General features: G+C 41.3%; 1 protein-coding gene across 4 annotated transcripts; it reads right to left on the minus strand.

The window, feature by feature from the left end:
- Positions 1 to 11,822: 11,822 nt before the first annotated feature.
- Positions 11,823 to 15,036, minus strand: LOC138072844 (T-cell surface glycoprotein CD1a-like). Of its 4 annotated transcripts, none has more exons than XM_068964081.1 (6): positions 14,979 to 15,036; positions 14,375 to 14,644; positions 13,482 to 13,760; positions 12,723 to 13,001; positions 12,028 to 12,118; positions 11,823 to 11,865 (listed from the first exon to the last, which is right to left on the minus strand). In XM_068964081.1, exons 1-6 carry the CDS (start codon positions 15,034 to 15,036, stop codon positions 11,823 to 11,825), a joined length of 1,020 nt encoding a protein of 339 aa, XP_068820182.1. The 4 variants fall into 4 exon arrangements, with proteins under 4 accessions (XP_068820182.1, XP_068820180.1, XP_068820179.1 ...); XM_068964079.1 differs by having other exon boundaries at positions 14,375 to 14,630; positions 14,965 to 15,036; XM_068964078.1 differs by having other exon boundaries at positions 14,375 to 14,641; positions 14,955 to 15,036.
- Between the last annotated feature and the right edge of the window lie 1,379 nt (positions 15,037 to 16,415).

A 16,415-nucleotide genomic window follows, 5' to 3' on the forward strand; every position in this document is an offset into this window, starting at 1 on the left:
TCACTCAGACTCACGTCCATCGAGTCCGTGATGCGATCCAGCCATCTCATCCTCGGTCATCCCCTTCTCCTCCCGCCCCCAATCTCTTCCAGCATGAGAGTCTTTTCCAATAAGTCAACCCTTCGCATGAGGTGTCCAAAGTACTGGAGCTTCAGCTTTAGCATCATTCCTTCCAAAGAAATCCCAGGGTTGATCTCCTTCAGAATGGACTGGTTGGATCTCCTGGCAGTCCAAGGGACCCTCAAGAGTCTTCTCCAACACCACAGTTCAAACGCATCAATTCTTCGGTGCTCAGCCTTCTTCACAGTCCAACTTTCACATCCATGCATGACTACTGGAAAAACCATAGCCTTGACTAGACGGACCTTAGTCAGCAAAGTAATGTCTCTGCTTTTGAATACACTATCTAGGTTGGTCATAACTTTTCTTCCAAGGAGTAAGCATCTTTTAATTTCATGGCTGCAGTCACCATCTGCAGTGATTTTGGAGCCCAAAAAAATAAAGTCTGACACTGTTTCTACTGTTTCCCCATCTATTCCCCATGAAGTGATAAACTGACACATATTCTTCATTATTCTTAGGGAATAGCCAGTAGCCATCACAAAGACCACAGGAATATTGAAACATGTAAAGAAAAACTTCCTCTATTTGACCTTTATTGACATATATTCACTCACCAAAGAATCACTTAGCATCTGCCTGAAACCAAACATCTATTACACCTGTGAATTGTGTTATGTAGTGGCTGAAAATACAATCACTTTATTCAAGGATGTTTTAAATTCCTTGGGAAAGTAAACATCTAAAACAAGAATTGTAAATCTTGGCGTGCTGGGACTTATTATAAAGTATAAAGTATATATATTATAAAGTATAAACTCTAAACAAACAACAACAAAGAAAAAAAAAAAAAAAAAACCAGCCTCCTTGAAACATTTGCCAAAATGGTGGCCCTTAACTGTTTTGTTTACCCAACAGGATCTCGTCTTCAGACATTGCCTTGAGGTATTTGACCTATAGCCTGTTTAAAAAATTGTTTTCACTGAGTAAATTTGAAGATCTAATGGATTTTATTCGATGATTCATGAATTGGGCAGCATTCTTTCTAGCAGCTGGAAGGGTACACAGAGGAACAGTATAAAATGGAGGGTTTTTATAGGAAGAAAGGTGGTGCAGAGGAGTAATTTTCAAAAGAAAAGAAAGGGTTATTTTAAGGCAGAACGTATGTTTGAGGGGAAGGGAATGGCAAGAATTTTATCATGTAGATTGCCTCTTCTTCCTCTGGAAGTTGGAGAGCGCCTATCTGAAAGATTATCTCATTGGTGCCAATTCAAAATTACAAAATGGTTGATTATGATTACATTTCTGATGAAGGCCAAAACTGCAATTAAGTTAGATATTGAATCAAGGTTTGAACATTCTTTCAACTGCCCTTCTTTGAGACTGTAGTGAAAACACCCTTTCCAGACCTGTGGTCACTGTTGAGTTTTTCAAATTTACTGACATATTGAGTGCAGCACTTTAACAGCATCATCTTTTAGTTAACAACTCAGCTGGAATTCCATCACCTCCACTAGCTTTGTAGTAATGCTTCTTAAGGTCCACTTATATGTGGGTCAACAGTGAGAACCTTACATGGAACAGCTGATTGGTTCAAAATTAGGAAAGGAGTACAATAGGCTGTATATTGTCACCCAGTTTATTTAACTTATATGCACAGTACCTCATGGAAAATGTCAAGTTAGATGAATCACAAGCTGGAATCAAGATTTCTGGGAGAAATATCAACAAGCTCAGATATGCAGATGTCACAACCCTAATGTCAGAAAGTGAAGAGGAACTAAAGAGCCTTTTGAGGAAGGTGAAAGAGGAGAGTGAAAAAGCTGGCTTACAACTCCACATTCAAAAACTAAAATCATGGCATCTGGTCCCATTACTTTATGGCAAATAGAAGAGGAAAAAGTAGAAGCAGTGACAGATTTTACTTTCTTGGGCTCCAAAATCACTGTGGATGGTGAATGCAGCCATGAAATTAAAAGATGTTTGCTCCTTGAAAGGAACGTTAAAACAAACCTACATACCATGTTAAAAAACAAAGACATCACTTTGCTGACCAAGGTCCATATAGTCAAAGCTATGGATTTTCTAGTAATCATGTACAGATGTGGGAGTTGGACCATACAGAAAGTGGAGCACCAAAGAACTGGTGCTTTCAAATTGTGGCGCTAGAAAACACTCCTGGGAGTCCTTTGGGCAGCAAGGAGATCAAAACCAGTCAATCCTAAAGGAAATCAATCCTGAATGTTCATTTGATGGACTGACGCTGAAGGTGAAGCTCCAAGACTTTGGCCACCTGATGCAAAGGGCTGGTTCACTGGAAAAGACCCTGATGCTGGGAAAAATTGAAGGCAAAAGGAGAAGGGGTGACAGAGGATGAGATGGTTAAGTAGCATCACCAACTCAATAGTCATGAGTTTGAGCAAACTCTGGAAAATAGTGAAGGACAGGAAGCCTGGTGTGTTGTAGCCCATTGGTCCCAAAGTCAGACCCAACTTAGCAACTGAACAACAACAAAAAACCTTACTTGATGAAATGAGAAACTTTAGAGTGTTTTTTTTTTTTACTAAAGTACATGCTAATAAGTATGATGTTTACACAAAGGATCCTGCTGTAAATCTCTTATTAATGATGTAAAAATTAATAAACAAAAACCTCAATTAATTAAAGTCAGGAAACCCGAAGTGGGGGTTCTCAGTATTTCACATGGCTTACCATGATTGCAGATGCCAAGTTGCAATCCTCTGTTCTTCCTGAATAAACCCATCTTGTCTTGGGATATATCTCATCATCTATTTGTTTTAGGTCAACACATAACAAGAAACTATTAATAATATGTGGGAAGTAAAGTGAATAGAATATTCTGGAGTTATTTATACAAGATTCTCTTCTTATTGATCTTCCCTGAATGTTCCATGCTTGCTTTATCATATGCTGCTCTCTGCTGGAAATGCTGATCTCCCTCATTCATGGTGTTTATAACTATTCAAAGTCTCTTAAATATTTGTTTATGCTACTTATCACCTGGATAGATGCATTTAGGCTATTTATTTTATTATTTCTTAGTATGTAACTAATCAGAAATTATATTGAGCTAATTCAAAGAAGAAAACTTTTGGGAAAATTAAGATTAGAAAATAGAAACCCAGAAAGAGCTTCACTGGAATATTTGTAATTTTTAAAAGCTGGATAATCAAAATCACAACTTTTCTTGAAACCATCACAATATTGAAGTATCAAGGCCAACAATTAACCCAAAATTTAAGGAAAGATAGATTCTTCCAAGGAAATAAGAAAAGCAAATCCTTGTTTATTTTGGACAGATACCAGATGCTGCACAAGACAGTAAGAATAATTCAGCTAAAACTGTTAATAAATTCCTAAAGGCTAGTGTGAATATATAGAACCCTTAGGATCCATAGACAAGGGAAATTCACTTTTTTCCATGTACTTCACCAAGGGCTCCTGAAAGACTGGAATCAAATATATAGACCAGAGAAATCCTTCCTCATGGTACAAGCCTGAGATCTGAGAAAGGCAGGAAGTCCCAACCAGATCTTGCCCCACTATCTCCCATACAGAAAAGGAGGGAGGCTGGGAGCATGGGAGGGGGAAGGGAAGAAAGTTCTATTGTCTTCAGAACATGGGTGAAGACACACAGCAGCTGGAGGAAGGAGAAAAGTGGAGAAGGGATGCTAAAAGAGCCTGTCCTCACCTATTAGAGATTCCATCCTGCTGAGAGCAATGTGGGAACACTTAGAAGACCCAAGTCCCTTAAGAATAAGAGAGAGCCAGATTATGATAATGTCCCTACTTCCTCTTCCAAGCAGGTGAGCGAGCAAGGAGTAGTAGGAACTTTCCACTGATGCAAGAGAGGCAATAGTGTGACCAAAAATTTTTAAGAACCTCACAAAGGAACTTTCCACTGATACAAGAGAACAAAGGAAATACCAAAGCCTGCAAGAGAACCAGGAAAAGCATTTCTCCCCTGCTTTTTAAATATGAGGTCCCACATTTATATTTGGTGCTGGACTCCAAAATTGAGTAGCCACCAGTGATTATACCATTCACTGTAGACTGGGGAAAAGCAAGGAGGAGGCAGTTTGAGTTTGGGTAGGAAGAAGAGTTAACTACCTGAGGAATGGAGGCTGGAAGCAACAGGTTGGGAGCAGGGCAGAGAGACCAAGGGCATAACAGATGGAGGAGAGGAGGAAGCCCAGAAGAGGAAGAAGAGGGGAGGAGGGAGGAACAAGAAGAAAGAGGAGGAGAGTGGCAGAGGCTGGGATGGGAGGAGGAAGGACAGGAAGATGAGAGGGAGGAGCAGGAGGAGGATTGGAAAGAGAAGTGGAGCAGAGCCACTGATTCTTCAACTCAGCTTCTGTGGGAAGCATTGGTCCTAATCAGGGAGCAGGAAGCAGCTGATACTTGAGTTGTGGCCCCACTGTAGACCTGCAGCTTCCCAGAGAGCTCCACTCCTGAGCATACACTCAGCTATGGTGGATGAAGTACAACTCTGACGGAGGAGAAAGGATAGGAGTTTCTCAGGAGCTGACTGAGAAATACTGAGAAATGGGGGAGCTGAGAAAAACCAGAATTGGAAGCCAAACTCAAGGGATAAGGTGGTGGCAGGGGTGAGATGACTGTGACCAGAGGCGGGGTGGGGGGGGGGGGGGGAGGAAGAAAAGAACTAAGAGATCTGCTCCCTGAACCAGCAAAACCTAGAAGAGAAATCTGGGCATGTTGGGCTATAACTTGATTGTAAATCAAGTTGATTGGATATCCTAGGGGAGTCTGGTATTCTTCCCTGGGTCACGAGACCTCCCTGAGGATCGTTCTTGATTCATTGATCAAGACTTAAATCATTGGTGCTTAGGCCACCAGCAATCTCATATTCTTTCTAAAAATTGTCTCTTGGTGCTCCTCCATACACAATCTAGCTCTTTAATTCCATCCCCTCAGGACCCAGGTGTGAGGTCCTCTCCCTACACTATCTCACAGGCTTATCCTACATCTCCTCCACACCAAAAGAAACCTCAGCTTCCCTGATAGAGAAATCCACTGCCTCTTACAATGAGGTGCCTTTTACTGGCCTCATTTTCCCTCTCACTCTGCTTCAAGATTCCCCTTCACTTTTCTGGCTTCATGCATCTGTTCTGTTTGCTTCTCACCCCTCACAGCAAATACACTGCACTCCTGGTGGCTCAGATGGTAAAGAATCTTGTTTCAGTGAGGGAAACCTCAGTTTGATCCCTGAGTCAGGAAGATCCCCTGGAGAAGGGAATGGTTGCCCACTCCAGTACTCTTTCCTGGAGAATTCCATAGACCAAAGAACCTGGCCAGCTACAGTCCACAGGGTGGCAAAGAGTCAGACACGACTGAGTAACTGTCACTTCACATTTCAAATGGAGCTTTGGACTGAGAGCAAGATAAACTTCTGGATAGACACTTGCTGGATATAGCAGTATATTGGAGCGATCATAGCATTCTGGACTTAGTTTTCTTATCTGTAAAATGATTAAGTAAAAATAACTGAATATCTCCAGCAACACGTTTGGCTCCAACAATTTTGTGCCTTACTATGCTCCTACACCTTCTGACCAGTGTGTTTTCCTCTGTCACTACTCTGCGTCTCCCTCCTCTCTCATTCTTCTGTGTCTTCCCTTCATTCTCCACTAAGCCTTTATCTCAGCTCTTGGCCTTCCTCTCCATCTGTTCAAGCTGGTATTAGAAAAGGCAGAGGAACCAGAGATCAAATTGCCAACATCCGCTGGATTATGAAAAAAGCAAGAGAGTTCCAGAAAAACATCTATTTCTGCTTTATCGACTATGCCAAAGCTTTTGACTGTGTGGATCACAGGAAACTGTGGAAAATTCTGAAAGAGATGGGAATACCAGACCACCTAACCTGCCTCTTGAGAAATCTGTATGCAGGTCAGGAAGCAACAGTTAGAACGGGACATGGAACAGCACACTGGTTCCAAATAGGAAAAGGAGTACGTCAAAGTTGTATATTGTCACCCTGCTTATTTAACTTATATGCAGAGTACATCATGAGAAACGCTGGATTGGAAGAAACACATACTGGACTCAAGATTGCTGGGAGAAATATCAATAACCTCAGATATGCAGATGACACCACCCTTCTGGCAGAAAGTGAAGAGGAGCTAAAAAGCCTCTTGATGAAGTGAAAGAGGAGAGCGATAAAGTTGGTATAAAGCTCAACATTCAGAAAACGAAGATCATGGCATTTGGTCCCATCACTTCATGGGAAATAGATGGGGAAACAGTGGGAACAGTGTCAGACTTTAATTTTGGGGGCTCCAAAATCACTGCAGATGGTGACTGCAGCCATGAAATTAGAAGACACTTACTTCTTGGAAATAGATGTTTTTCTGGAACTCTCTTGCTTTTTCCATGATCCAGCCGATGTTGGCAATTTGATCTCTGGTTCCTCTGCCTTTTCTAAAACCAGCGTAAACATCAGGGAATTCACGGTTCACGTATTGCTGAAGCCTGGCTTGAAGAATTTTGAGCAATACTTTACTAGCATGTGAGATGAGTCCAATTGTGTGGTAGTTGGAGCATTCTTTGGCATTGCCTTTCTTTGGGATTGGAATGAAAACTGACGTTTTCCAGTCCTGTGGCCACTGCTGAGTTTTCCAAATTTGTTGGCATATTGAGTGCAGCACTTTCACAGCATCATCTTTCAGGATTTGAAATAGCTCAACTGGAATTCCACCACCTCCACTAGCTTTCTGCTTTATTGACTATGCCAAAGCCTTTGACTGTGTGGATCACAATAAACTGTGGAAAATTCTGAAAGAGATGGGAATACCAGACCACCTTAACCTGCCTCTTGAGAAATCTGTATGCAGGTCAGGAAGCAACAGTTAGAACGGGACATGGAACAACAGACTGGTTCCAAATAGGAAAAGGTGTACGTCAAGGCTGTATATTGTCACCTTGCTTATTTAACTTATATGAAGAGTACACCATGAGAAGCGCTGGACTGGAAGAAAAGCAAGCTGGAATTAAGATTGCCAGGAGAAATCTCAATAACCTCAGATATGCAGATGACACCACCCTTCTGGCAGAAAGTGAAGAGGAGCTAAAAAGCCTCTTGATGAAAGTGAAAGAGGAGAGTGAAAAAGTTGGCTTAAAGCTCAACATTCAGAAAACGAAGATCATGGCATCCGGTCCCATCACTTCATGGGAAACAGATGGGGAAACAGTGGAAACAGTGTCAGATTTTATTTTGGGGGGCTCCAAAATCACCGCAGATGGTGACTGCAGCCACGAAATTAAAAGACGCTTACTCCTTGGAAGAAAAGTTATGACCAACCTAGATAGCATATTCAAAAGCAGAGACATTACTTTGCCGACTAAGGTCCGTCTAGTCAAGGCTATGGTTTTTCCTGTGGTCACGTATGGATGTTAGAGTTGAACTGTGAAGAAAGCTGAGTGCCGAAGAATTGATGCTTTTGAACTGTGGTGTTGGAGAAGACTCTTGAGAGTCCCTTGGACTGCCAGGAGATCCAACCAGTCCATTCTGAAGGAGATCAACCCTGGGATTTCTTTGGAGGGAATGATGCTGAAGCTGAAACTCCAGTACTTTGGACACCTCATGCAAAAAGTTGACTCATTGGAAAAGACTCTGATGCTGGGAGGGATTGGGGGCAGGAGGAGAAAGGGACGACCGAGGACGAGATGGCTGGATGGCATCACGAACTCGATGGACATGAGTCTGAGTGAACTCCAGGAAATGGTGATGAACAGGGAGGCCTGGTGTGCTGCGATTCATGGGGTCGCAAAGAGTCGGACACGACTGAGCAACTGAACTGAACTACTCCTTGGAAGAAAAGTTGTGACCAACCTAGATAGTATATTCAAAAGCAGAGACATTACTTTGCCGACTAAGGTCCGTCTAGTCAAGGCTATGGTTTTTCCAGTGGTCATGTATGGATGTTAGAGTTGGACTGTGAAGAAGGCTGAGCACCGAAGAATTGATGCTTTTGAACTGTGGTGTTGAAGAAGATTCTTGAGAGTCCCTTGGACTGCAAGGAGATCCAACCAGTCCATTCTGAAGGAGATCAACCCTGGGATTTCTTTGGAAGGAATGATGCTAAAGCTGAAACTCCAGTACTTTGGCCACCTCATGTGAAGAGTTGACTCATTGGAAAAGACTTTGATGCTGGTAAAGATTGGGGGCAGGAGGAGAAGGGGACGACCGAGGATGAGATGGCTGGATCGCATCACGGACTCGATGGACGTGAGTCTGAGTGAAGGGAGATGGTGATGAACAGGGAGGCCTGGCCTGCTGCAATTCATGGGGTCGCAAAAAGTTGGACACGACTGAGCGACTGAACTGAACTGAACCCTACAACCTAATCTCACCTTTCTTCCTGAGTCATTTTCAAATCTAAAGCAGTGTTTTATCATGTGATTCTTGGATTCCAGCGTTCAGTTCAGTTCAATTCAGTCGCTCAGTCGTGTCCGACTTTTTGTGACCCCAGTGACTGCAGCACGCCAGGCTTCTCTGTCCATCACCAACTCCCAGAGTTTACTCAAACTCATGTCCATTGAGTTGGTGATGTCATCCAACCATCTCATCCTCTGTCATACCCTTCTCCTCCCACCTTCAAACTTTCACAGCATTAGGGTCTTTTCTAATGAGTCTGTTCATCACATCAGGTGACCAAAGTATTGGAGCTTCAGCTTCAGCATCAGTCCTTCCAGTAAATATTCAGGACTGATTTCATTTAGGATGGACTGGTTGGATCTCCTTGATGCCCAGGGGACTCTCAAGAGTCTTCTCCAACACCACGGTTCAAAAGCATCAATTCTTCAGTGCTCAGCCTTCTTTATGGTCCAACTCTCATATCCTTACACGACTACTGGAAAAACCATATCTTTGACTATATGGACCTTTGTCTCCAAAGTGATGTCTTTGCTTTTTAATGCACTGTCTAGGTTTTGCATATCTTTGCATATCTTCTAAAACCAGCTTGAAAATGTGGAAGTTCACAGTTTATGTATTGCTAAAGCCTGGCGTGGAGAATTTTGAGCATTACTTTACTAGCATGTGAGATGAGTGCAATTGTGTGGTAGTTTGAGCATTCTTTGGTATTGCCTTTCTTTGGGATTGGAATGAAAACTGACCTTGAAATGAAATGAAAATGTCACTTGAAATGTCACTTGAAACTGACCTTGAAATGAAATGAAAATATCACTCTCCCATACACACACACACATACACATAGCTAAAACCTTAAACCATTACTTCACAAAACAGTGTATATAAATGGCTCAAAGGCATGTGAAAATATATCAAGTACCATTAGCCATCATGGAAACATAAACCAAAAAATTTGGATACACTATACTCCCATTAGAAAGGTTAAAATTTAAAGGGTAAATATATCAAATATGAGTGACAATGTTGAGAAGATGAAAGGTAGATTGGTATAACCACTGAAAACTTGTTTGCCACTTATCTATTAAATGTGAAAAATACATATAAACTGGGCTCAGCAATTTCATTTATATGTCTATTTCCAAGAGAAAGGGCTGTTTATGTTTGCAAAAAGACATGTATACAAGTGTTCAAAGCAACATTATTTGACATAACTAAAATCTGGAAACAATGAAAATGTCCATCAACAGTAGGACGGCTAAATGGTGGTACAGTCACACAATGGAATACTACACAGCAATGGAAAATAACGAATTACTGCTATATGTTACAACATGAATAAATCTCACAAAAGCAATGTTGACTGAAAGAAGGCAGACAAAAAATAGGTTTTACAGTATGACCGTACTAACATGAAATTCAAAAACAAATCTAAACTCTGGTCATAAAAATTAGAATATTTGTTGCCTTTAAAAAGATATTGAATAAAAAATGGGTGTTGACTGGGAATTAGAAGCATGAGGGAAAAAAATTCTATGAGCTGAAAATATTCAATACCAGGGTAGTGAATTATGCTTAGATTCCCTCCAGAAAGCAGACCTAATTCTGGAGAGGAGAGAACATCAAAGTAAACTATATTGAAACAAGAAATGTTATATATAACATACTATCTATAATGCTAAGACGAAGATATGGAAAATGTGAAAGAACTAGACTTGTAGATTCATGAGATGATGACCCATTTTGATTTGTTTGTTTTTATTTGGCTGGGTCAAGTCCTAGTTGTGGCACGCAGAATCTTTTCATTCCAGCACCCAGGCTCTCTCGTTATGGTGCATGGACTTAGTTGCTCCATGGCATGTGGGATCTTAGTTCCCTGACCAGGGGTGGGACACATGAAACCCATGTTCTCTGCATTGCAAGGCATATACTCAAAAATCCGTAAGAATGTGTTCTATGTAATCTCTTTGCCTTGACCTCACTTCAACCACAGGATCAACATTCTTGCTCTCTTTTCTTGATCATCTTCTTTTCTCTTCAGGGACACACTAGCACTACTACCTCTCAGATGTCACCCATATCAGTGCTTCTCAAATTTTAATGCATTTATAAACCCTGCTGATTTTGCTGAAATACAAATTGTGTTTCAGGAAGTCTCAGCTAAGCTGCAAGATTCTATATGTCTAACAAGGTGATAACTCTTTTCCTTATGATTGAAACATTTTAAATAATATGAGTCTACATTCTGTCTTCTGCTTTTTATTTAAAATACTTATAAATCAATTTGTTCAATTGCTCTCATGTTCAATTCTTTGTGACCCCACAGACTGCAGCAGGCCCAGGCTTCCCTGTCCTTCCCTATCTCACTATTGTTCAAACTCATGTTCATTGAGTCAGTGATGCCATCCATCCATTTCATCCTCTGTCCTCCCTTTCTCTTCCTACACTCAATCTTTCCCAGGATCAAGGTCTTTTCCAATGAGTACACTCTCCACCTTAGGTGGCCAAAGTATTGTCGCTTCAGCTTCAGCATCAGTTTCCAGTGAACATTTAGGATGGATTTCCTTTATGATTGACTGGCTTGATATCCTTGCAGTACGATGGACTCTCAATATAAAGACATATTTTCATTCAAATTAATCTCTAGAGTTAAAAAATAAGAATGGCCAAATATAAAACTGTGTTTCTCCTCAAGGGCTCAGAAAAATGACTAAAAACTAAGATCACTAAGTGCAGTCTCTTGGCCAAGTGAAAAGACATTTAACCAGAAGAGCATCAGATGTCTCAACTACTACAAAGATGACAGGAAGGAAAAAAAAAAATTTAAAGATCATAAATTCAGAATAAATTCAACCCAGATTTTTACTTACAACATACTACATACAGATAAGACATTTTGCCATAGATACAAATAGTAAAAAGACAGGGACTTTGTTCTCAAGAAGCTTATAAAGTAGAAGGGAAAGGGGAAATAAATAGCTACAACAAAGTGTCTAAAATGAGGAGGACTTTAAAAGTTCAGTTAAATTACAATGGCAGTTCAGACGAGGCAGAGACAGCTTCCACTTGTGAATGAGAAAAGACCCTCTGGAGGAAGTAACATCTGAAATAAGCCTGATGATGCACTCACATTTGAATAAGTGAAGGATCCCAGAACCTTATTCCATTCAGAATTTAAAATCCCCAACACAGGTTAGAATGACAAATTCTGCAAAACTGCATTTAGCTTAATTGACAATTGATCATTAAGCAAAAAAACACAACAACTAAAAACTCTCTGTAAGGAAAGTGGAAAGGCCATCATCACCTAAGTCTGTTTAGACGTGTCCTGAGTTCCTGGGCAGCTGGGATCTCATTCCAAAGGGAGACTAGAGCTTGGGGATTCACAGTGTGTCCTAATGAAAACAAAGATGGAAGTTACTCTACATGGAGTGGAGGTAAGAAATGACTGCTAAGAAGAAAGAGGTCTGGAAAACTAATAAGAGAGAGAAGAAAAAGGATGGACAAACAAGTGGGGACTTGAAAAAGGGCAGGAAGGATGCACACAAAGAACTCACCAGAGCTTCCAAAGCCAAAATGCAAGACCTGCCATGAGCACCAGTGTCACTATCACTGCCAAGGCGATCCAGCCCACAGAGCTGTGATGATCTGCGGACAGGACACACACAGGTTTCCTCACAAACCCACCCACTGTTTTTTTTTTTTTTTTTTAAGGTTTTTAAAATAACATTTATTTCTTAAAAGTTAACGTATACATAATAGGAAACCAAAAAGCACAAGAAGCAAAAAACGAAGTCATTCATAATCACAAGCAGTTTACCGTTTGACATCTCCTTCTAGGTCTCATTTGTGTATTTTCACAACTAAGCATTCATTTTTATGTAATTAAGACCATACAGTTATGTATCATGCTGTTTCACACATCATGAATATTTACCATTTCAAAGTCCCAAAGCTATGAGTATTTTGATAACCAAGAATACACTACACCAACTTTCTGTGCTCTTCCTTTGTTACTGGAGTGTCACCTCACCCTCTCCTTCTTCCCTATTCCTTCTCTCATCCCTCCTTCATCTAACCTCAAGATTTCCCTATGTCTCTAGGGTTCTCATTTTCAACTCCTACATTTTTTATTTTATTTTTATTCCTTTTGGGTCTGCAGTCCCTAGAATCCCCAATTTTTCACCTGGCTCTCTTAGTCTGCTTGAGGACCACCTATTCCCATCCCAGCAGGGCCCCAGTTTTTCCTCACCCCAGTGGAGGATGATGTCCTGGCCTCCTAGACTGCTGTGCCTCACCCAGCAACTCAGGCCAGATGCCTCACTGGCTTCCACATCCAGGGAAACCCGTAGATACGATGTCCCATCAGCATTAGGTAAGATGTCATTTCTCTGAGTGCCCTGTTGCTCCTGCTCACCCCGCATCCACATCACCCAAATGGGCTTTGGGTAGAAGCCAGAGACGTGACAAACCAGCGTCAGGTGGCCAGGGCCAGGACTGGGGCCCAGGGAGAGCCAGGCCTCTGGTCGTACTGCAGAGGACAGGGAAGATGGTCAGATGAGGACTCCAATACAGATTCAGAAGTTCAGAGTTTCATGTCAGTTTAGATAGACACACTTTCCTACATTGACCCTGGCCTGATTCCTGGATCAGGAAGATCCTCTGAAGAAGGGATAGGCTAGGCTACCCCTCCAGGATTCTTGGGCTTCCCTTGTGGCTCACTGGTAAAGAATCCACCTGCAATGCAGGAGACCTGGGTTTGATCCAACCTGGCTTTGGAAAATCCTCTGGAGAAGGGGAAAGGCTACTCACTCCAGTATTCTGGCCTGGAGAATTCCATGAACTGTAACAGACCATGGGGTTTCAAAGACTCAAATACAAGTGAGCAACTTTCACCTTCCCATATCTAGGATTTTCACCCATTATCCCCTCCACCTCTTAGTTTCATGTTAGGAAATGAAAAGGTGTGATTTTAGAACAAAATGTTAATGGAAAAGAGTGTGGGGCTAACCTTGTCTCTGGAGATATGCCTTCCCGGCATCAAGAAGACCCAAGAGGAAACGTGGGCAGGTACCACTGAGCAGCTTGTGTATTATTTCCTGGGTTCCTTCAAAGAAATTGAATAGTCTTCTGAGGACCTGAGCCCTTCTTCCACCCTCTGGAGAGGACACCCATGACTTGTTCTGAAAGCTCAAGAAGTCTGATCCTTGATAAGCAATCCGCATAAAGCCTACTGGGGCTTCCCCAGCATGCAGCTCACAGCCTTTTACTATCTGTCCCTCAAAGGGATCTGCCAAAGAAAATTAGAGAAAAGAGGGCATAAAAAAGATAAAATTAATCAAACGATGATGGAAACAGAAGGGAGAATTTCAGATGATTTGAGGAAATGAAGTAAGATTGGTTTCATCAGATATTCAGAGAAGGGAATTATTGGCAATTAGGAACATAGGAAGAGATGAATTACATAAGGAGGAGGGTAAAATATTTAAAGAAGGCAGTGTAAATTATGTAAGCAAGAGAATAAGGAAAGACTTAATGTGAGAAAATGGAGGTTAAGATAACCCAGGATGAATGAAATGCAATAGATAACACTGAATATATAGACATAGATGCCTAGTTGGAAACTGGGGAAAGGGGCTGTTGCAAGAGACCAGTGAGGCAAGATAATAAAGCACAAGCCTGCAGTCAATGAGAGAGGAGTGTGTAAATAGCAGAAGTCTTGAACTTTCTGAGAAATCAGGATCTGGATTTTACCCTCTGCCCAAAAGGATACAATTGCAATTCTATGGTGTGGAAAGTTAAGTTTCAGAATTGATTGTAGGCTGTTTCTTAGAGAAATAAACTCATTAAAACCCACACACCCCCTACCATATCCCCAATCCCTGTTAAGGAAAATGAACTTACATTCAAATTGCCATTTCCTGGCATGGCTGTAAAATGCCTGAACAAATCTAACGAGGCTCATGTGAAACATATTTTGCAGTTTCATCAACTCCTCACTGCTGAAGTTGCCCTTGGACCAAGGCCACAGGTAAATAATAGTGCCAGGATTGCTCTTCCAGCCATGAGTCTGCAACTCACCCAACCAGCCTGAGCACAGAATTTGCACCCAAGAACTGTTGTGAAAGGATAAGACACAGATGACTTTGAAGGAAACGGGCTCCTCAAAGCCTGTGGGAAAAGAACAAAGACAATGAGGAGGGGCATTGGGAAGGAGAGATTGGAGAATGAAAGGTGCCAAAGAAAGGAAACTCAGAATCTAGATGAAAGGCAAGATATCTCAGCAGACACATGTCTGCCCCAGGGCCCTATGTGCTATATATGCATATAATCTTCAAAAGAGCACAGGGGTCTGGGTCAGGGATACTCAGAATGAAACTAGGCTGATACTCACAATCTTCTGGTTTGGGAAATAACCCCATACACACAGGTATGCACGTGCGTGCTCACACAAACACACATATTCACACACACATACACCTACCTTCTGGAACAGAGTTCTTATTCTCTTCATTGTCTCCACCCACGAGGAGAGCCAGGAGCAATGGAAGTTGCAGAAACAACATCTCATTTGCAGATTTTTTTTTTTTTCTCTCAGAAAAGTTGGTCTTTGATTTCTGTTCTAAGCAAACCTACCACACAACACCTTTACTCTAACTTCCTTCTCTTACCAATGAACCTTCCCTTTATTCACTGTCTGAAAAAAAAAAAAAAAATCTGCTCCTTCCCTAATCCCCAGACGGCCTACCCAAATGCTCATTTCTCTTCCAGTTCTGACTCTCTTCTCTGGCTTCCAAGTTCTCTCCTTGTCACCAGCTTCCATCCCGTTCATCTTCCCCAATCTAACTGTTATGGACCAAGTCTTATGTGTATTGAAAAGTCAACGTACCAATAAGGACTTTCTCAACCATGAAATAAAAGCATGAAAGTAAATGTCTTCCCAGCAACCTGCTTAAAGTTCTCATGCCACTGCTCTTTTCTGTTACTCTGTCTTTCTCTTGCTTTTTTAAAAACATTTCCTCAAATATTTTCTTCCCCTTTCTCACTCCCACCCACCTCATTCGCACCTCTGAGTTCTCACTCATTGCTTTACTAGCTTTTTCAGGATCCCCTATGATTTCCCTGAGAAACAGTATAAACTGACACATATTCTTCATTATTCTTAGGGAACAGCCAGTAGCCATCACAGAGATCACAGGAGCATTGCAACATAAAGAAAACCCTCCTCTGTTTGACTTGCATTGACATATAGTCACTCATCAAACAATCACGTAGCACCTGCCAGAGAACAAGCATCTGTGACACTTGTGAATCATGTTACACACAATGCAATAACCTTATTCAAAGACTTTTTTAGATTTTGGGGGGATAAAACACTAAAACAAGAAATGCAAATCTTGCTGTGCTGAGACTTATTATAATGTATAAACTATAGACCAAACACACACACACACACGCACACACACAAAGCATTCTTGAAACAACATTTTCCAAAATGGTGACCCTTAACTGTTTTGTTTACCCAACAGGATCTTGACTTCAGAGATTGTCCTGAGGTGTTACATCTATAGCCTGTGTGGAAAAATAAAAAAGTTTTACCTGAGTAAATTTGAAGATCTTCTGGCTTTATTCAACGATTCATGAATTGGACAACATCCCATCTAGCAACTACAAAGGCACTCAGAGAAACAGCATAAAATGGAAAGTTTTTATAAAAATGGCAAGTCAGGTGAGCTATTTATCAACAGAAAAGATTATTTTAGGCCAGGACAACTTCTTTTTGAGGGGAAGGGAATAGCGAGAATTTTATTATGTAGATTGCCTCTTCTTCCTCTGGAGGATGGAGAGGGCCTCACAGGGAGATTATCCCATTGGTGCTGATCAGAAAATTACAAAATACTTGATTAAGATTACATTTCTGGTGAAGGTTGGAAATGCAGTTAAG

Source organism: Capricornis sumatraensis, chromosome 2 (genome assembly GCF_032405125.1).
Source record: "Capricornis sumatraensis isolate serow.1 chromosome 2, serow.2, whole genome shotgun sequence".
Lineage (NCBI taxonomy): Eukaryota > Metazoa > Chordata > Mammalia > Artiodactyla > Bovidae > Capricornis > Capricornis sumatraensis.

What these genes read in the sequence shown, in the direction of transcription:
- LOC138072844 (XM_068964078.1), bottom strand. Translation starts at nt 15,036, where the DNA reads ATGTTGTTTCTGCAACTTCCATTGCTCCTGGCTCTCCTCGTGGGTGGA. An exon ending in GGCATATCTCCAGAGACAAG is followed by an intron (nt 13,002 to 13,481) that starts GTTAGCCCCACA and finishes TGTCCTCTGCAG; the next exon opens with TACGACCAGAGGCCTGGCTC. An exon ending in TTTTGGCTTTGGAAGCTCTG is followed by an intron (nt 11,866 to 12,027) that starts GTGAGTTCTTTG and finishes TGTTTTCATTAG; the next exon opens with GACACACTGTGAATCCCCAA.